The 22,429-nt window shown below is 40.7% G+C and overlaps 1 protein-coding gene across 2 annotated transcripts in view; it reads right to left on the bottom strand.

Annotated features, from left to right (window-relative positions):
• SLC15A2 (solute carrier family 15 member 2) overlaps nucleotides 1–22,429 on the bottom strand; it is a 68,770-nt gene that overhangs the window by 16,525 nt on the left and 29,816 nt on the right. For both annotated transcript variants that reach the window (XM_081925094.1, XM_081925093.1), the window contains 11 exons: nucleotides 21,258–21,348; nucleotides 16,729–16,806; nucleotides 14,318–14,400; nucleotides 12,248–12,334; nucleotides 11,180–11,269; nucleotides 8,938–8,982; nucleotides 7,289–7,321; nucleotides 6,972–7,060; nucleotides 6,034–6,115; nucleotides 4,975–5,100; nucleotides 2,859–3,023 (listed from right to left, as the gene is read on the bottom strand). In XM_081925094.1, coding sequence (XP_081781220.1) covers nucleotides 2,859–3,023; nucleotides 4,975–5,100; nucleotides 6,034–6,115; nucleotides 6,972–7,060; nucleotides 7,289–7,321; nucleotides 8,938–8,982; nucleotides 11,180–11,269; nucleotides 12,248–12,334; nucleotides 14,318–14,400; nucleotides 16,729–16,806; nucleotides 21,258–21,348 — 969 coding nt within the window. The remainder of the gene's footprint in view (nucleotides 1–2,858; nucleotides 3,024–4,974; nucleotides 5,101–6,033; nucleotides 6,116–6,971; nucleotides 7,061–7,288; nucleotides 7,322–8,937; nucleotides 8,983–11,179; nucleotides 11,270–12,247; nucleotides 12,335–14,317; nucleotides 14,401–16,728; nucleotides 16,807–21,257; nucleotides 21,349–22,429) is intronic.

Below are 22,429 nucleotides of genomic sequence, written 5' to 3'. Positions count from 1 at the left end.
ATGAATTCAAGCTGATTAGCATCTCACTAGCGGATCCAGCCAGTTATTGGTGCTAACCAACAATGATTAATTTTTCAGCCAGTGACTGTGATGCCATCAAATATATGGAGATGCTGCAGCAATCATTCTCTTCCTGAATCCCACCAAACAAACAAAACAAATATCCAGTCTTGCAAAAGCAACAGGGCTTAAACTGAAAACAAGCCCCATGCATATCTCCTAAGAAACAGATCCACTGAGTTCAATGGACCTTATTCCCAGGTAAGTGCTAATCTTGCTAATGAACAGGGGATGCAAAGGCAAAGGCAGAAAAAAATTATGTGCACATCCTGATGTCTAGTGGCAGCTTTTGCAAGAGCCTGAGAATAGAAGCACTGAGGGGCAAATGTCTGTTTCATAAGAACACGGGAAATAAAATGAAAAGAGAGGCATAGGTCCAGGGGCAGCTGCAGACAGTGAGAGAAAGTTGGGAGTCATAGGGAGAGGAAATAAATTCTATTGCAGAAATAAGACCTCTGACCTTAAACTCCTGTCAGGACTAGCTCTATCATTAGACTCAGCCACAGAGGATACTACCTGAGCCGCTTGTTGAAATAAATGACTGCCAGCCCAGTCAGCTTCTGTACTACAAAGAAAGAGGGAATGGCATCTGGTTGTTCCTTGCCTCATGAATCAAAATGTCCTGCACCAGCCCGGATACTTGTAACCATCTTTAAGACTGCATGCAAGGTAAAGGTAAAGGGACCCCTGACCATTAGGTCCAGTCGTGGACGACTCTAGGGTTGTGGTGCTCATCTCGCTTTATTGGCCGAGGAATCCGGCGTTTGTCCACAGACAGCTTCTGTGTCATGTGGCCAGCATGACTAAGCTACTTCTGGCGAACCAGAGCAGCGCACTGAAACGCCTTTTACCTTCCTGCCGGAGTCATGCCTATTTATCTACTTGCACTTTGATGTGCTTTTGAAAGTTCACCCCGTCAAGGGGATTTATTTTTGTGTTGCTAATAAACAAAGGCAAGTTTTCCACGGGAAGGATTTCAACATTGTGCTAAGGTGATAGTTCTGAAAGGGCAAATATTTCAGCTTGCCAGGCAGAATGATCCTCTCTCTCCCCACAGCACAACCCCCACCCCTGAGCCAATTTTGGGGGCAACACAGGGGGAGTAGCTGGGAGCAGGGAGCCCCACTGCAAAGTGAAAGTGTTTGTGCAGGGATCCTGCTAATAGGTCTCATTCACTGAAACTCGCCCACAGTATGGCACTTACATCTTTAAAGAGTATTACTATTATAGAATGTTTACGTCAAACATCAACATCATATAGTTCAATCCCTTTATTTTGGCCCGATTCCCTTGCCCATCATCTCTTTATAGAAAACATTAGCCTATCATCATGCAAATTATATTGTGCAAGAAGCAGAGAATAGCAAAAGCTGCCTCATCATTAAGTCTTTGGCTCTGGTTTTGCTGCTTCTATGTAGATTTCTGCAGAAAAAGAGAAGTTTGCTTAATCATGTGGCCTATTCTGTCAGCTTAATGGCTGTTCTGTTCATTTGCAAAGAGCCTAGAGTCTAGAGAATTTGTGTCTGTCGTGAAAACAAGGAGAAATTTAAATCACAAACACAGGGTTCATTGTCAATTCAAAAACTTATATTTTTTAAAATAAAAAATGTAAAAGTGATTTATTGTAAGTGCTTTAGTACTTCCAAATGTCCAATGTAATTCTAATGATTCTGATGGCTTTTGGTACGGTCATTTTGGTGGCTTCTATTCCAAATTACTATGGTGTCGTGTTAGAGCAGTGATTAAACATATCTCATCACCTAATTGATTTATCCAATTTGCCATTCTACAGCCTCATTGCAAACTTTATTTTATGTGAAAGACTTTTGGAAAAAAGTTTCTTATTGTCCTCTACTCTTTTTATAGGGCTTTGCCATCCACTAGGTCTTATTCTGATCTCCCATTGCAGTGTTTGGCAGCATAAATTGGGTCTAGCAGCTCAAAAGCTATAAACCACCTAGCAGATGTGATAGCAGAGGCAGTGCCACTTGTTAAAACATCTAAATTAATCATAAGTCCCTCATGAATAAGTAGATGAGATAATGAACTAGTTATCTCTTACTAATTGCATTGTGATATCCACTCAATAGATGCTATACTTTTCATTCTAGGATGAGAATTGCTTCCTATTTAGAATCTGTGAGGCAATCTGCTACCATGCCTACCAAAATCAAATCATAGCTTTGGATTCCAAGGAACATGGATAAACTTTTTGGAAGATAGCCCTTAGTCCGGGAGTAGAACTAAGCCAATTTATTTTCAAAAGACATTTTTTCTGAGAATTTTTTCCCTTATCATCACCCACCTAGGGGGAAAAGCCACTTTGACATATTTTTCTCCAAATATTATTCACCATTTTTATGGCCCACCCCACCAATGCTTCAGAATGACACACAGACCAGGGCATAGTTTGAGACAATGGAAATGGTAGCTAGGCTAAAAGAAATCCTCTTGGGGTGGGGGGAAGCTAGAAGCTGTGCTAGTGCTACCTTTAAAGCAGATCACCAGTCCCAATAATTTTTTGGAGAACTTTTCACCCTGGAGAAATTTGGTGAAATGGTTTCTCAAGCTATTTCTCATGGGTACAGGGAAGAATTTTGAGAGGCCATTTGCATGCATCTCTAGTCTGGAGGTACAAAACTTAAAATGCAAAAAAATAGAAAATGGGATGATATCAGGTCGAGCACATTAATGTTCTCTGCTTGTTGTCTGCAAACTGGAATCTTCCTTACAGGATTATGTAGGTTGTTGGATTTTCTCAAGTATCTGACATTGCCCTACTCGATTTCCTCACTTACTAAATGGGTTGTTAGGCTTCTTTCCACCTTGTAGACAATTAAGCTGTACACTGACTTTTCGTGGGCGGTAGAATTAAACATGAAAGATGATCCTTGATACTGTATCTTCAAATGAAGGTTTTGTTGGCCATCTCTCAGAATCAATTTGGTGTACTCAGCAGGATCCTGAGCAAAATGAAAGAAAGAAAACAATATATTCATTGTGCATGGGGAAAAAATATTTCAGTTTATTTTTATCTAAAATTTCTTAATAAGCTGTGAATTTGCACCTTCGCAGCTGTGCACATCCCAAAGATTTTATGCAATTTGACAGAAAAAGACTCATGAGGTGGTTCAAGGGGTAGGTAGCCTGAAAGAATGATTATTAGCATTTATGTAATACTAGACTGTACAAAGCATTTTGTCAATGACCCAACATTCCCATTGAACAGGCCAATATTTTTGGGCAGTAGCCAACACTCCCATTCTGCTAGAGCAATGGATATGGCTAGCAGAACAGAACTTGGCTCCCCTCCCCCCTGCAGCCTCCCCCCAGCACCCTCAAAACTAGCTCGAAAGGGTTGGAGGACTCAACCCTTGGTGCTGCCTTGGATACAACCCATTGTCCCCATACTGCAGGTATGAACCTATCTGCAGGTTATGCCTGTTTTACTATACAGGTGGGAGATTAGTAAATAGGCTGTTGAATCTTTTAAGTGATCCTGTGCTTTTAATTTAAGTTTTTGCCCTTTTGTGGCTTTCCTTTAATTTCTGCTGGAAGAATAGTGACGAATTGCCCCTTGATTGCCCCTTGAATGGTTTCTTTAACTTCTTCCTTGTTGTCAGTTCCTGCTCCAGCAGTGGAACAGGGATGTTAGTTACTAATGGTCTCTCTCTTTTTCATTTTTATATAGCAAAATAATGTAATTTCACTATGTAAAACGAAAAAAAATAATGGAAAAATTAGGACCTAAAACCATCCCATGGGAACAAGAGCAACTTGTTCATGCTGGACAGATTACCCCCTGCAATTTACAGCGCACACACATCACACCACAACAATTCAGGTTTAACAAAAATGGGAGGACAATACAGAAAATGGAATACAATACTCTGCCAATGATGCCATCTGTTTTCTCTGAAAAGGTGAGTTAACTAAGGATGGCAATTTCAGACTGAACTGTTAGTGTAGAAGAAACCTAAGTTTCAAGCCGCTCCACTCCACTAGTTCTCACATCTAGATGAATGAGGTGGGCAGGAAGTTCAACTTCAAAAGGGAAGCCAAAAAAATATAAAAGGTGGACAAGACCAAGCTCCAGCCCAGACTTCTTCAATGAATCCCAAGCTTCTGCATGAACAAATCAAAGGAAGAGGAGCATAAATGATAACACTCCCTCCTTAACTGAGTTTCAGTGGCAAATCATGCAGAAAGCCTGCCAGCTGGATACACTGCATGCTTGAACTTACTTCTGATAACCCTAGAATTATGAAAAAGGGGAGAGAACCACACTTTCAGCGCTTTTGCTTAACCACCCCATTCTTTATATTCTTTCTGTGCACTTCTTTTTATTTTTCCTGTTCTAGCATGTTCCTTTCAGATCTAAACTGACTGTGACCTATGGGAAACACAGATCATATAAAGAGGCTTTTTGGGGAACATATTCATCCCAGAAGATTTAACCTTTTTTCCCTAATTATAAGTAAATATAGTCAGCCATCTGTGCCTTTTTTGTTGAAATACGCTGGGGAGGATGGGGATTGCTGTCAAAGGCACAGTGCTCTGTAGAAACGTGTCACCGCTCCATATGGTAGGACAGACACAGGGGAAGGAAGGTCAAATCTTCTTGTTCTTCTGAATATATGAGGAAATGGAAGCTTTCTTTGTCATACAGAAGCTGTTATCATAATGACTGAGAAAGGATCCATACAATAATAAATACATATGGAATGTAAAACACAGAACCAATAATTATCACGGGGTGTGATAACAACAACAACATTGAATACTGCCCTTCATCCATAGATCTCAAGGCAGTTCACAGCATCTTTCTGTGGTGTCTGTCTGTGGTATCTTGGAAAGTTAAGTATTAACTTTGAAAAGGAATGATCTTGCCAAGGAGATAACCAATAAGCTCACCTGAAATGGTTTGATCGGCTGTCGAAACAGGTCATAATCTTGGATTGCCACTTCAATATCACTGTCTGCCAAATTCAGGACCTGAATGTAGCTTTCTTTTGAAACTGGCTTTGGCATAGCATTTTCCTAATGGAAATAAAGTGCATAGTTATAATACTACAGTAGGTAGCTGTAATATTAAGCACTTGGTTAGTCAAAACCCTATTCCCTCCTTGACCGAAGCTGTACAATAGCAACAGAACATAGCTCTTGGTTATAGATATCTTGATGGTTGGTAGTTATTATAAAAGAGGCATAAAAGACTATTGAAAACGTTGCTGTAAAAGAAGTGTGTTCCACACACGCACAGACTTTTCCTCTACTTGATAATATATACAAGAATATACATACAGCTGGGTTTCTTTCTAACTTTAGGGCTGATGTTACCTTTTGTGATGTGATCATCACATCTTTGTGGCCATGTGTCACATTGCACCATTCATGTTTGGAACAGGAAGTGTGTGTGTGTCCAGGAAGACATCCTACTCATCTGAGATGAACCAGAAACATCTGCCCATCTCACGTGGTCTTCCTGTTCCAGGTATTAGCAGATTGGCATGGGACCCAAGCATGAAGAACCAGCAGCTGCACCACAGAGGACATGAACTGGGCCTGGGCACTGAGTCTCAGGCAACATCCACTTGTTATGAGTTCCAGTGTGCTATTGCTAGGATTATGTCTGTCAAATATGTGCTCTGAAGGCAATATTCTTTTGGAATTGGCTCCAACATAGCCTTTCCTAATTAAAAGAGTATGCCACAATATAATCACAATGATTCCCTGAACTCTGGTTATTAATGATCCAGATTAGATCCAGATCACTTTCTGATCTACAGATTCATGACACTCAATCTCTGTTCCAAAATAGGGATCCGAAACCTAAGAATATTTTAAAATTGTGTATTCAGGAGCCAATACCATAAAACAAGTCAAGGAGGGAAGATGGGTAGTGCATTGGTACATAGAGGTAGGAAGCATGTATCTTTACCTCTTTGCTTCATACAGCTGCTCAGCGCTTACCTCTATCTTGAGTTCTACAACAGCTGCAATTGCAAATGCCAGGCCCGCAAGGATCATGCCAGTTGCCATCTTTTTAATGGGTCTGATAGTAAATAAACACAACTTAATTACTAAAAATGTGTAATTTAAGATGAATCATGCAATTCCTCTGAGTCCGAGATCATTGCATATGAACAGACAGAGGCTGTTCTTTTAACATAAAACCTCCATATTATATTATTATGAGGCTATAACCAAGGCCCATTCAAATTGATAAGCTATTTAAAAAATGCTCTGTGCTAGCAAGTTTCATATTATCTTCCCCTTAGCTCTTCTAGGAAGGAACGTTGTTTGGCATTTAGTTAATGTGTGAAGTGGAGGAAAGCACCACTGATGATCTATCTCCAACTCCCTTCTAGGGCAGCAGACAGAAAAATTGCCTTGGGTTATTGAACTACAAGTGCTGAAGGCATGTAAGAAATAAATTGCTCATCTCCCAGAGCACCTATCATGACCAACATTTTTAAAATGTGATATCTGTGCTTGTGTGGATATCCCTTGGGCCTAAATGAAGTGAAGCACAAGTTAGGAGAGTGTTTCAATACGTAAAGATGCTCTACTTTGACAGAAAAATATTGGAAGGTTGTAAAAACACTGGTGCCTCCCACCACAAACCACTAAAACTAGAAGATGCTGGTGTTTGCATGCAGTCCCTTTGCTTTGAGGGGATATCTAAAAGCTGCAAAAAAATCCATCTTTTTTTTAACTAGTAGGCCACATTTTCCTAGACCTCATAGGCTATAGAGATTGAAGGAGATTCTCCCTTCTGTTACCTCTCCTTCATAAAACTATCCATCCTTGACTAATAATCTTAGACATTTTCAACCTACAAGAGTGTGTGCATCCATGAATCTGTACTGCATTTTGTAAACAAAAGGGGGGAAAGTTCAGGTACTTACGTGAAATTAAATTTGCACAGGTTCACCAAGGGGTACAGCCCGAAGTCAAAAACTGGGATGAAGACAAGGATCAAGAGAGGATTTAAGAACTGAAAAACCAAATGATGCATTATATTAGCCATTTATGGTAACTTAGGCTGCAGTCCTAAATACACCATAGGGAATAATTCACAACTGGTGCTGACGGAATGCCAGGATACAGTCTGTAGTTATATAGATGAAGTGGTTAAACAACGAATCGCTGGTGCTATGCCAGTGCCATCAATACGAGTTCTGACACAGTAGCAACGTGCCCTAGCTGACAACCATTGCCTTACCTGCATCTGGTCAGGTTGAAGGACAAATCCTCCCTGAAATTAAAGGATTGAAACTGGTTAGCAAACAAAATAAGGGAACTGTGGCAGAACTGACATCAGTGAAGCAGACAGCTAACACATGCGGGAGGATGAAAGGAACAATGCTTTAGAAGCAAGTCATCTGCCGAACATAACAGAGATCCCATAGCAGAAAACTTCATTGCATTTCAGACCAAACTGTATTTAGACAACATCTCTAAACAGACGTGGGACTAGCCACAGGGACACACTGTTTGTTTAAGAACAGGACTGTATCTATTTATGAATTTCATAATGTATCATGAGCATTTGTCTGATTCCTCAGTCATGCTCTACTGGAACTATGTTCTCAGCCCTGCCCTGCTCAATCGCCTGGTCATGTGTCATGATCCCTGACCTCTGAGACCTTGTAGTGCACAGCAGTGGACACCAATGGTGACAAGATTCAGACCACTTCCTCATGGAGATAACTGTCAGTATCTTATTTGGGGCCCTCCCAGTGCAATGACACAGCCCTGCCACCATTCTTGGACTCAGATGATGAGACCCTTGCAGGACCTCCATCCTCTCAGAAGTCAAAGACTGCAAAATCAGGCAAGGGCTCTTCCATAATTCAACCACCTTTCCCAAGAGGCAGAACCAACCACACTATAGGCCATGGTTGCATCCATAAGGCTTCAGTAGACTTTAGCTCTCTGCTGAGACATCATCTTCCTATAATAACCTTAGTCAAAGAGAGTTTCAGCCAGAAGTCCAAGATCCTATTTTGTCCACCTACTGCATGAAAACACTTTTGAGCTGGCTTTGCCTACCTTGACTGAACATTACTGTTGTTGCTGATGGTAATAATACAAAGTAGGCTGAAAATCATGACAATACAGTGGTACCTCGGGTTAAGTATTTAATTCGTTCCAGAGGTCTGTTCTTAACCTGAAACTGTTCTTAACCTGAAGCACCACTTTACCTAATGGGGCCTCCTGCTGCCGCTGTGCCACCGGAGCACGATTTCTGTTCTCAACCTGAAGCAAAGTTCTTAACCTGAAGCACTATTTCTGGGTTAGTGGAGTCTGTAACCTGAAGCGTATGTAACCTGAAGCGTATGTAACCCGAGGTACCACTGTACTATGATAAAGTAAGTGGAAGACCATGAAGATGATCGTAATGTGTTTTATCTATTTTTAGCTACCGTTTAATCTAATAATATTTTGAAAGCTTTTAAATACCTGGTTTTACTGAAAAGTTTGATGATGTATTTTATATATCTGTAAATCGCTTAGAGGGTCTTTTTATTATCAAGCAGTACACAATTTTTGTTAAATAAATAATATGACACAGTAGGCTAAAGAGCAAATGGGAATTCGCTTAGGGACTCTCAGAAACTCACTGAGCCAAAATATATTAATTGCTGGAGGATACTCTCCATATCTCTTCTATTCCATATTAAATTGTTCTCCCGTCCTGCCCCCCACCAGTCATTAAGTCTATAATTATTGTTCCGTTAGAGATGCACTTATTTTAAAATCAATAGAAGTGTGACCCTTTATTACACTGCCAGCCCATAATTTAAACTACTGACTTGAATTTGTTTAATGAAGAAATATAATTATCGTGAATGAACCCTATCTACTTACAAAGTCAGCATTCATTTTAGTGGCTTGCAGTGTCCACCTAGAACCCTAAGGAGAAAACAGATCAAAATGAATACCATGGAGTACTGCATGCATGGCCAACATTGGAAAGAAAAGCAATAGCAAATTACCAAAAATATTGTTAAGGTTCAGAACATGAAAGTGCATTCATCATACATTCTTAACATATATAATGATTGCAGTTAAATGAAAGCATGTGCATTTTCTCCTTATCTGTTATCAGAAACAGAACCTTGCCAATACTTTTCCTAAATGCCTACCCTCTGAATAGGGAGAAAATCCACAGAATCATATTTAGCAAACCAAGAAAAGGCTAAAGCAACAGGTAGAATTATGCACACAACCAAGGTAGGAAGGCTGTTCTTAAAAATGGAATCAAATGTAAGATTTTCTAAGCAATACCCAGTTCTTGACATGTATATTTCCCACACAAGCAAGTATCTTATTCATACCTTTTCTGTTAGTCAAATGCTGTAAAAAAAACCGGAAACGATGTTTCTCAATGAAAAGGAAAATAAGTAGTTAGGGATGGATTCATCTTCAAGGGATTATCTGTGCAATCCACCACATGTCTATTGAGAAGCAAGTCCCATTGAGTTCAATGGAACTTATTCTCATGTAAGTGTGTGTAGGATCTCATCACCTATCTTGATTGTGACAATTGGTATAAATAAATTTGATATAGCTTGTAGTGTATATGTGCCCCAGGACCTCGTAAGAGGAATGGAGGTGGGGCAAATATATGCCCACTACATCATTGGACTTAAATATCCACATGTGTAGGGATTGCCATAGAAAATTTAAACAGAATGATATTTTCTACAGTGTCTGGCACATTCAAAGAACATCCGCAATGTCTATCATTTCTGGGGATGTTTGATAATCTGCTCTTGACGAAAGCTGATGGATCAATGCATTTTTGTACATTGTTCTCACTACAGGCATTTTATTGCATATTTTACCCTAGCATATGCATTTTTAAATACTTTACTTTGCTGTAGAACTGCATTGCAAAATTTGGAGAAGTGAAAATTTCCAACAGTGGTTGTGTTTTGGTTTGCATAGTGTTGTGAAAAGCACAGGTTAGGTAGGTTCACCTTTAAATACAATCTTTAAATACAATTTAATATGGTCTCTAATAATACCAGAGGGTTTTGTGTTCGGTTTAATTGCATAAATGTGTGCATTACAGGAAACTTTTCTACTGTCCATTGTACAACCAGCTACACAAACGTGTGCTATCCCCCTTTTTGGGTAGTCTAATATCACGGCACAGTGAAAATATTAGTTTCTATCTGTCTGACATTAACCTGGAAGTAACTGCAAGGGTGGCTGAGTTTTTGTCAACAGTATCTCTTAGATACTACTGGCACTATTTAGTGAGAAGAAATTCCAATGAAAATCCTCGTTATTACATATTTTACATGGCTGTTTATTTGTATATATTTAAAAATTTTATATATGGATGTTTTATCATGGCCTATACTTGTAATGCCTAATAAAGGTTTGGCGAAGTTAAAAATGCATTAGATTACGGGAAATTGCATTGCACTGATATGTGTTAGGAGGTAAAACTGCATACAAAATTGTGCATGTTTGGAGCAATTTGCTGATGAATTTTCATGACAGCTTTTTTAAAAAACAGTTTAGAAAACTAGAGAACCAAACATAAGACTGTGAAAGTCACTGGTGAAGGTCACCTTTTACTTTCACACACAGTGGTGTAGTGGTAAATTCTGAAGTGCAGGAGCTAATCAAGGAGTCCTGTGGCACCATAAAGTCTAAGGTTTTTTTGCACCCTGTCTGTATCCCTATACCTAGTTATTTGAGAGTAAGTTCCATTGATCACAGTGGTGTTTACTTCTGGCTGCATAGGTTTAAACTTGCAAAGCACACTGAAATTTAAGAAAAGATCTTCAGCCCAGCTGAAATGTAGCCTTAAGCTTTTTATTAGAAATGAAAACAAGCTTGCAGAGATGTACTACTGCCATTTAAATTGCTAACCTAACCTACTGTAATGCAGAAACCCCATTAAAGGAAAGGACCTGAAAGCCTTATTACTAGCTCAATCACTTGCCAGAACAAAGTGTGTCTGCCAATTACCCTGGTGCTTTACCCAATGATGTCATTGCTCCTGTTCTGGAAAAAAGTCCTGCAGCTGCATTATCTTGATACTGGGGCTGAGGGGTACAGAGAAGCCACACTAGATAGTACTGCACATTACCTGTTGATCAAAGAGAGCCCAGAACATTGGAAGTGGTATGAAGAGAAACAGGACCCGTGTCACCATTTTAACTTCAGTTATCAGTTGGTTCTGTGAAGGGAAACACAAAGCAAAAGGCAATAATGGTTAGTAGGGAAGAAAGGTCTACAAGCAACAGTCTCAGACAATATAATTTTGCTGCATGGAGGTGAACTCTGTGTACGAAAATATGTGTGTTTTCCCTAATATCAACTTTTATGCTTTAAGTACACCAGTTCTGCAGTTGATGTGTTCAGGTGCTTCTCAATCTGTTCAGCTCCATTGTGGAACATTTTAGATGCAATGACTTTGGAGGCTGATGCAAAGAGAGCTATGCCTATGCATATTTGGGGTGACCCAGTTACTGCAGAATAATCGCACATGGCAGATCTGGCTATGGATATTTGAGCAAATGTACTGTAAACAATGTGAGCTAATATAGCAAGCACAAGGGAGGAGCAAAGAAAACGGGTAGGCAGACATGCACTGCACCAAATCAATGTATCTCAGTATCAGGGAACACACTACTTTTTCAGGTGTATACACTAAAATCGTAAGGTGTGATTGTGACAAACACATGCCTATAATAGAGGCGCACTAACCACAGAGCTGGAATTGGATGCACCTTCCTGAACAGTGTGCTCATGGTGGCAAACTTGGGTTGGTTCAGATCTAAACTCCTCTGTTCTTGGATGCTATGTTTTGGGAGAGGGACAGTTTACAAACAAATTTCCAGTATGGCTGATGTTGGGAGCTTCAGTTTCCCTGTATTCACACTACAATTCCCAGGCAGTGTTGCAAAAATGTGTATTCATTCCATAAAGGAAGCACAAATGCACAAAAAAACTGAAGTCAATTTAGGGGGGGAAATGTATTTTTTGTACATTCTCTGAAGACACTTACAGTGGTCTTCAGGAGACACTTGCAGTGATTTTGAATAAAGATGAGGAGAGTTGATCCATTTCTACATTCTAGCTGTTATACTCTGATAGCTCACATCTTATTGGAGGAATATATATTCAAATACTTCAGATCCAAATATTGACTTACTGAGTATTTTTCTGAGGCCCAGTCCAGCCAGTGCTCCCTTTTAGGAATGTGCCGGGATCGATTTTTGATGCGGTTTGTAACAGCAAACTAGAGGGGAATAAAAGCAATTGAGAGATGTGTAGGTTATGGAGTTGCTCCTACATTTGTTTAACTTAGTCCACTGCGTAAAGCCCATTACAATTAATTACATCATTTCTTACACAATCTTATATTGTTTTATTGACCCTACTCTCATGCCATATATCATGAGTGGAGAACCTGTGGCCCTTCAGATACCATTGGACACTAATTCCCATCAACCCCAGCAAGCATATTCTGTGGTCAGGGACAATGGGAATCTGGAAGGCCACGGGTTCCTCATCCCTGTCTTAAATCAGGTTTCATCCCTTTCATTGATTCACTGGATGACTTCCACAAGACACAAAGGATATTATTTTCTGGGTAATGGCATTTGTTGTATGAATAAGGCCTTGGGTTCCATACCCCTTAGTCCAGCAAAGCAAATGATGGCATGCGTGGCATGCTTGATATTGTTTCTGCAATTCTTGGTCTTTTTCTTTTCACCAGAAAAAAGTGGTAACATTTAACAGCTGCTGGTAAACTCCATATATGCAACTCTGTAGTTGAACACATATCTGCAGTGTCCTTTATTTTGGAAATGTTGATCTGGAAAATCTAGATGATAGAGAAAAGTTTCCTGTCCTTGAAAAGTAAGACCAAGTTTCATTCACCCCAACATTCTGTCAGTGGCCCACTGCCAACTCCAAGTGGGCCCCATCCCTGAGAGAGTCCACCTCCTCCTTGCTGCTGTTGTCATTGGCCATTCTTTTCCCTCTCCTTCAGGACCCAGAAGGAGAATTCAAGGCAAATGAAGGATGCTGTTTTTTCCTCCTCCCTCTGCTCACTCCTTGCATGTCCAGAGGAGGCAGATGCACAATGACAGCAGAGATAAGGTACAGAAGTGTCAGGAGGCCCAGAAGGTCAACAGTAGATCCCTTACAGGGGCCCATAGAGCCCTACTCACTGCAGTGGCAACCCTATGTTAATGAGGAGGGTGTGATGATTATTGAAGCAGCCATACCCAGCACTTCATCATCATTTGTACTTCCTTTGGACAGAGAATTTGCATTTATCTGTAATGGCTAATAGCCACTGAGCAACCCATTCCCTATCGAGCTATTTAATCCATTTTAAGAAACCACCTTAAGGCTAGTGGCCATCAGCACACCTTCTGGTGATGAATTTCATATGATAATTATGTACTAATGACTGTATGAGAAACAACTTATTTTGACTGCAGTTAATACAGTGCCAATCAATTTCACTGGTTGACCCTGAATTCTAATATGCTAGGAAGGGCAGAATGAGAAAGTGATGTAATATAACCCTTCATACCATTCACAATTCTTCACATATCCATTGCATCACACCCCTGAGTTATATTTTTCCTAATCTTTTTTTTTAAGCCTCAAATGCCTTGTTGTGCAAATTGTCACAGTGACCTCAGTGCTGGAGTAAAGTAATACTAATCAGGATGATGGATGGTAGGGAGCCATTCTGGATGTTGAGCAGCGGAGCCAATGAACGTTTTTGGCCCCAAGCCCTCTGGTTTAGATCCAACATGCAGTTATGCTTTGAGAGAAGTTGGACAAAATATTCCCATGTATTACCTTTGAGTCTGAATGGCTACTTGGCTAAAGTCCCTTCTCCAATCTGAAGCTGGCTCTTGGAATCATTGACATAAAAGCCCTACGCAGATGACTGAAAGAGTGGAGATAATCAGTATATCCAGCAGGGAGCAGGATAATGTTGGCTGCCCGCCCCTCCTCTGCTTCATTGTGTTGATCAGGTATTCTGCCCAGGGCCTGTTTGTGTGCAACATAGAGGCCAGAAGCAGCAGCAGTGGGCATTATTCCACTGCAGTGGAATTTATTTCTAAGCAAATCTATATAGGATTGCACTGTAAAACTCATATGGCTAATCAATTAACATCAGGGTCAGACATGTGGAAAATATGATTTTACAATCTCAGAGTCATGCATGAAAAGGATATCTAAGAAACACACTTACCCCAATACACTTGCAAATTTCGAGTAAGATATTTCCTTCTGGTGGAGTCTTTTTGTACATTCCATTTCCAGCAATAAACACAACTATAAAAGAAGTGTGGTATGAATGTAGGCAAAAGGAGTTACTGTACATCCAATGTAGCTAGGCATCTGCATGAAGAAACTTTCATAGTTGGTCCTGGGTGTACAGGGACCTTTCAGAATAGGACGGAAAGTGGCACAGAGGGATTCAGTAGGCAGGATGCACAGTCAAAAATCAGGTGCCTCGCCTTGACCAAGCAGAAGCACTTTCCACTGCTTTAGAAATCTTACGAAGAGTGTGTCCATTGAGACAAAGAATGCATTTTTTTAAAAAAATCTAAGTGTCCCCAAACATTGATTGCCCTAAACTTTATTTAGGTGTTCAAATAATGCATGGGGGGGGGAGGGATAAAGTGTGGAGGAGGTGCTGGCGCATACAGCTGCACATCCACTCCATAATTCAACACAAGAACTTACAAAAAGCCCTGCGGGGCCAGGCCAAAGGCCCATCTAGTCCAGCATCCTGTTTTGGGAGTGGCTAAATTGGAAGCCCAGCAGAAGCCCTTGAGAAGAATCTGAGCACAACAGCAAGATTCCCAGCAATTGGTATTCAGGTGCATGCTGCCTCTGACAGATGAGGGAGAATGTATCCATTATGGCAAGTTGCCATTGACAGCTTTATCCTCCATGAATTCATCTGCTGCTCTTTCAAATGCATCCAAGTTGGTGGCCGTTAATACATCTAGCGGGAGCAAATTCCATAGTTTCACTATGTGCTGTGTGAAGAAGCATTTTCTTTTGTCTGCCCTGAAACTTCCAACACTTAGCTTTGTTGGATGTCCCCACTATCTACGTTGTGCTTAATTGCTCATGGAGAAGAGAACGATGTGGGATGGAGGGAGGCATCTGTGGTGCGATTGAGCATTCTGGACAAAGTAGTTTTTAAGTTTTGCCTAACCCAACACAAGCAAGAGCAGATTTGAAAACCATCATGCATAAAAAAATACTCAAAATCTGATTATTATTATTTTCATTTGTCACTGTAACAAATGAAATACTGGAATAATGGTCCAGTCATCTGATTTGTTCTGGCATTTAATTTTGTTGCTATCACAGGAATGTGTTGGCATGCACACATTATGCATGTAAAGAAACACACAAGTAAAATAGAAGCATGCTTTGAATTGGCATTTAATCTGGGCTTCTGTGTGTGTGCGCGCGCACATGTGTGCATGCATACCTTGAGCCATAATTATTAATAACCCAATTTGGAGGGGGAAGGGAACTAACTAAAATCTTAGCTTTGGTCCATTCCAATATATGTTCTGAAACTTAGTTGTGCCCAACAGGAAAAGTCAGGTATATAAGAGACCAAAAGTTCATCAAGGATTGGGGAAAATACGTAGACTATCTGGAATCTATTAGTGAGGGAAAAACAACGCTAAAGGGATTCAGAGACGCACTGTGATAGACTAAGAGTTATTGTGTAAAGAAAATAGGAGATAGAGAAAGGTACAATGACAATATATGCTAAGAAATGTGTAACCTAAATCATTACTTCGAATGATTTTCGGACAAGCTAAAGGAAGCCTCGAAAGGGAAGATTATGTAATATTGTTGATGTGAAAAGCATAATTTTGTGTATCTTCTTTTTATCTTTCTTTTCTTTTTCTATTGTTATCTGTTTGTGTAATACTCTTTTTTTTGTTTAACTGTGTTTATTTCTTTCATGGAATGAAGCAATAAAAAGAATTAAACAAAAAAAAGAAACTTAGTTGTGCCCACCTCATAGCACTGAAGGATCTGCTGCCATATCAACAAATAGCAGGAACAGCAACAAATCCATTTTGGGTAGACTTTTTTTTAAAAAAAAGTGAAAGAAAAGAACTGCAGCATTTGCTGGCATGTTTTCCCTTGACTGCTTCTGTGATGTACTTTTTAAACAGTAATATCAGATGATATACAACAAGCACAGTACACGAATACAAAGGAACCATGTGGTAAACAGGAGGCTTCTAGGATTCTGCTGGCATGTTGTTGGGCTTTGTTTGGTGTGTGTGAAGGGGGACCATTCCTGCAACATCAGCTGCTGTCTAGTGGCATCTCCTAGTCTTTGCTGGGAAGACTTCTATTCCAGAGGGCATTAAAGCAGCTAGACAAATAGAAGCTGGGGGTGGTGGTGGGTGGTGGTAGGAAACACTGCCTTTTTCGTTTCACAGATTGTTCTCTCCAAAGCAAAAGGCAGCATTTCTCCGGGCCTCTGGGTGGACACTGATTCTCTGCTGTGAGCGACTGTACATCCAGTTGCTCTGCTTCAAGCAATACAGTATTGCAAAGGGGTAGATAAGATGTTAGCACTGCTGCTGCTCTGTTACAGCACCACCTACTTACTGAGAGCGATGACCATGAGAGCAGCAGGAACACCAAAAGCCAAGGCATAGCAGTCTCCACCAAAGCACTCCACATCACCTAAGAGAAGCAGAAACAGAACTCCCTTTCATCATGTTTCAATTCAGATTCCCACCCTTCCTTCCAATGCCATAATAAAAAGAGATGCCCATTACCACCTTTTTCTTTGCTTGAAGTCAACACAGGACAAGTTTTCCTTAGTATACCTGCATGCACTGAATCAGTTTTGTGAGTGGCTCAGAATGTATGCAGATCAGGAAATAGCGTGCCTAGGGCTCTGCTCACTTTCTAAGGCTTCTCAGGATGTGGCATTCTGAGGGCAATTCCTGTGTCTATAATTTGTTCTAACTATTTTTAATGTTGAATTTTAAAATTGTCGTAACCTGCCCCAGAGCCAGCTGGTGAAGGGTGGGTAATGAATAATATTTTAAAAATTGTATGAACTGGTGCTTAAAGTCAAGGGCACCTGTAGGCTCACATGTGCCCACAGAACCTTTCCCTGGTGCCTGCAGGGTCCCCTACATTCATTGAAATTAAACTCAAAAGAAGCATTTTATTGTAGCCTATAGGCTAGGTTATGCTATGTGCTAGGTTGTGGTGTGTGTGTGGTGCAAATGACTTTAAAAAGTGCATCTCATGCACATTTAAAACACAAAACTCTCCCTGCAATAATCCTGGGAAAGTTGGTTTGTAATGGGTGCTGGGAATTGCTGTATCTGGGAAGGGCCAAGTTTCTTGGTTTGGGGGGTGGAACTGTGTGCTTCAAATGTGCATTGGATGTACTTTAAATGTGTGCCCATTTATCCAAACTGCAAACTTGCCCCAAAATGGTTGATGACAACTCCTGCCTTAATTAATCTTCCACACACAAAACATTAACATTGCACTGACTCCAAAAGCCACAACATTACTTTGTTGATAAGAACACTTCCCAACAGTGTGTGCCTGGATATATGTAGGAGGTGTGAAAGTGATGGGGAGGGAGCAGTTACCCAGGCATCCAGACTGGAGTCCCAGGCTCACCTGGCTGGGTACTCAAGCCAGAACACAGTGAAAGTCAGAGAGAAACCTCTAGACTCATGAATGTGGCCCAACTTCTGAATCAAGGGTTACATACACCCAGCTGCAAATATTCCAGGAGAAGTGGTTGCAGAGATGCTGTTTGTTCTGCACCGGAACAAATGAAAACAAAACAATTTCACAGCTGAACACCAACAGGATTAAAAAAAAAATACTGGCTATTATTAATGTGTGACATATTTATCTAAAGTTTATAATGCTGCCTTTGTGTTTGTGCCTAAGTTGGGTTATTTACAGTATTTTGCTTTCAGAGGCATAAGCTGAAATTTGATAGTCCAGAACTGCCCGTGTTATTTCTGATTTTCACCAGAGGACGTTTTTAGCTGTTTGGGACTTAATATAGCTTGCTTAATATAGTAGCCACAGAGACCACACAAAACAGCCAAATTTTAAAGGGAATGTGCTTCTTTTTTCTCTTCAAGGAAGACTCTTAAGAACCAAACATTCCACTCTGCACCATGCCACAATATTTATTTGTCCTGGCATTGACCTATGTTGATATAAGATGCAGAGCCTAAAAGAAGCTTCCTTTTCAATCAGCTACAAAATGTTCTGAGCAGCACCTACTTACCATGTTGACACAGGTAAATAGCTTTGCTTTCTGCCTTGTACTTTAGATTAAATATAGAAGGCAAGCAAGTTCCCAATCCAACCCTAGACACTAAATAGGTTTCAAAAACAACACACAAGACACACAAACGGTCCTCTCTTTGCTCCTGTGGATGTGATTGTTTTTCTCCTGAGAGCTGCTCTGTGCAATGTTAAAGGTAACCTCTTGTTCTGTCTGCTTTCACTCCTTGCATCTCAGGACATGGGCTGAAAACACAGAATACAACAATTTTGCTGAAGCTCAACAGGTCTATCTGGTCAGTGTATGGGTGGGAGACTGGCCGGGGAACTTTAGGGCAGTGTTTTCTGGCATAGGTCTCACTGGATGATTGTGGATAGGTGGCCATGCAAAGTCAATGGCAATGTGATTTACAAAGGTCTGCAAACTTGTGATTATGCTCACCAGGTGATGTCATGCTGCGTTCCACCAGCTCTCAAGAAAGAACATATACAGTATGGGGAAGGATCATAATGAAGTTGTAGAGCATCTGTTTTTCAGAAAGAAGGTCCCAGTTTCAATCCCTGGCATTTCCAGGTAGGGGAAGGAATATCCCAGTCTCAAATCCTGGAGACCTGTTGGCGGCCAGTGTAGACAGTTCTGATCTACACGGTCTGACATGCTGTATGGCAGATTTCTATATTCTTTAATGCAGAGCAAGCTGCATAATTCTGCCTCTACTGCTGTTCTGAAGATCCCAGAATGATCGTGGCCTGGCCCTAACAACATCTCAACACGTTGCTATCATACTCCTGCTACCAAATAGAGCTGTCAAAACACGAAGCAAGAAATGGGAAGCATTTAGCCTAACTTGGACATGTTAAATATCAGGGTGGTAGTGATGTTTTCATTGAAATGGGCTTTTGCAACTTGGTGGTCAGGAGAGAACTTTACTCAGTTTGGCAGATTAACTAACCTTTGCAAATCTATAATGCTCCTGAAAGTTGCTGTGATGTAGAAGAGAAATTGGTATTATGTTATTATCCTAAATTATTTCTCTGGGCACACCCCAGAATGTATAATTCTGGGCAGCTTCACCGGCAGCTTCCTCCTGGCGCAGAGTGGCTCCCGCTGCCCACTACGGCGGCGGCAGCAGCTTTGGCAGCTTCTGAAATAGCAGTGGGCGTCGGGCTCCATGCTGGGAGGAAGCCGCCCAGCGAAGCCAGGTTAGCATCGCTAGGCAGCTTCACTGGGCAGCTTCCTCCCAGCGTGGAGTGGAGCCTGCCGCCCACTGCAGCCATACCCGACATATAAGACGACCCCCGACTTTTTAACCTCATTTCTGGGGTTAAAAAGTCGTCTTATATGCCGGAATCTACGGTATTTGTCATGTCTTCTCTATAGGAGAAGATGAGACCAGGAGGGAAAACTCCTTTATCTGACTACCTGTAAGATATTTCCTCCTTCCTACATTGTTCCCTTCAGTGATACAATATAGGACAAGCAAAAGAGCATGGCATCTCTGGCAGGCTGGCATTATCTTGTGATGACTACCATTTTGTTTGTCCCAGATCTGTTGGTCATAGCCCAATATACAATTATCTGTGCTTTTAACTCAATGGGATTTAGAGTACTGAACTCTGTGCTGGTCTGAGGGTAGCAGCCCTTCTGTTTGGGAATGGAATGAAGATCTCGAGCAGAAGCTGGGGAAATGCAAGTTGGATCCTGCTGCAATGTATAGTGTTGCTAGGTTCTGCATAGCAGTGTTCCAGAGTCATAGGAGGATGACCTGTGCCATAAATCAGTTATAGTGAACATATCAGAGTGCTCTTTAAATAATAGTTAAAGCCTTTATATATCAACCTTTTGTGTTCTTCCACACCCGTCCAATGTTCCTGACCCTTCTTTTGGATTCTTTTAGTTTCTTTAAAATTCTTATAGACTTTTATATTCATCTTGTGCTTTAATCCCTTTTAGCTTCCTAAAGCGCTTTTTCAGATTTTAAATGCTGGTCTATGGCCATAATAAAGATTTGTATTGTATTGCAAGTTGGATCCATAACTGAGCTTACTCAATCACATCTTCTCTTCAATGTTTATATCACAAAAAGTCTTATGGTACTTAAAACAAACAAACAAACACGACGCAATCCTTTGCAACATGGGTACAGCACCTGCACATGAAGGAATCCCCCTACCAGATAAAAGAGCATTGTTTCCTCCTTTTCTATCCCCAAACCTCACTATAGTGCATAGGCATAGGCAGAGGCATTCAGCTTGCCATGCTGCTCTGGTGAACAGGAGGTCCATGTGCAACCCTGAGATCTCCACCTTGTCCTCTAATCTCTGATCCACTCACTCAAGAAACATGAACTCCATGTTTGCAATCCTTCCCCAAGTAGAGAAGGCTGGTTAGGTGGACCTCCTGCTTCCATGCCTCCCATTCCCCAGACTGCCCTGGCACTGTTTCTAAAGAGTCATCCACATGTTTCCACCTCCTAAGGGGAAATGGGGTTCTGTTGTGTTCTTTGTGGAGCCCTCCAAGTTCCAGTGCTGTACATACAAATTGTATCCCATTTTAAAAACAACTTCTCTCTATTCTTTCAGCAGAATCACAGTGGTCTAGTCACTCTAAACAGATATGTGATTTTAGTCACGTGGAAATCAGGAAAGCCCAATTAGCTAAGGGAGTGGGATAGTCATGCTGCATCTAATTCCCACCTTCATTCTAAATCAATGCTGGGAAACTGGTGGCCTTTCAGGTGTTCTTGGACTCCACCTCCTATTGCCGCACCATGCATGGCTAATGGTCAAGAATGATGGGCGTTGTAGCCCAACAATATCTGTGGGAATATCATCCATCCATGTTGTTAATCAACACTGACCTCTCAGCACAGGGGTAAGGAAAGTAGAGATCAGACTTCCTGCATTAATGGACAGGTAGAAGACAGAGAAGAACTTGCTTCTTTCCTGGCCCTGAAATGAGAGAAGATCAAATCAACATCAGAGATTTTTTAAAACACTGCTTAGAAACATAGAAATGGATTTGTCAACGGGGCTCCATCAATTCCACTCCACTATGAATTATACATTTGTATTGACCTAAAATAAAATGCAAGGTTAAAATCAAGGCAAGATATAGATTCTCTCTCTTTCTTCACACTTCTATATAAACACACAAGTAGAAGGAAAGATTCCCCTCTCTTTGCATGGTGGAGGGAGGGGGAATTTACAGAGAGAGTAGCAGTTACTTATTCAGAAGGAGCATTTTAATTGAGTCCCAATATAGCCTCATTCAATCCAACTTGGCAGTGCTTGACAGCTCATCATGTCTAGGCAATATTCTCCCCAAAAACATAAATAGGAAAAGAAACATATTCATTATAAAAAGCATACAACAACAGCTCAGATAAGGAAAAGGGTGGAAGAAGTTGGCAAAGTGAAGCCACAGTTAGGCAAGAAATAATTGGGATTATATAAAATACATTTCAGCCTTAAGTACATTTGCTTCGTAGTATTAGCTCATTTATTTCAACGGAACCTACTTCTGTAGGCTAAAAATATCCTTGCTAGACAAATTCAAGGGGCTATTAACTTTTGCTTATGCTAACCAGGAGCACAGAAGAAGAACTGATATTACTAATATGCATTAGCAAAGCCATGCAGAATCTTATGGCTGCTCCTTTTCATTAATCAGAACACAACTAAAAATAAGCCATAGAAATCAAAAGTGTTCCAGTTGCCCAGCTCAGGAAGTTAGAACCAGGCAAGAGCAACAAGTTTCCAGGTAATAGGCCAAAGATTCAGGTTTCACAATCACTTATTTAATTGTGGATGACAGAGCAGAGCAAAGAGCCGCCAGCGAAATAAAAAAACCTCAGACTCAATATGTGCTCAGAAGCCTTGGCCAATTTACAGCTATTCAGCTATACTCTAATGTGAGTAGCACAGTTAGATGATTTTGATTTTGGACTTAGAGAAGGGACTCTTTAAGATGGTAATGTGCATTACTTCACGTACTTTAAAGTGTGGGAAGCCAGCCCTGCTGTGTTTGTAG

Source organism: Podarcis melisellensis (genome assembly GCF_964234715.1).
Source record: "Podarcis melisellensis genome assembly, chromosome: 1".
NCBI lineage: Eukaryota > Metazoa > Chordata > Lepidosauria > Squamata > Lacertidae > Podarcis > Podarcis melisellensis.
The sequence above is the reverse complement of the archived record's forward strand: the minus strand, read 5'-3'. Positions and strand labels throughout refer to the sequence as shown.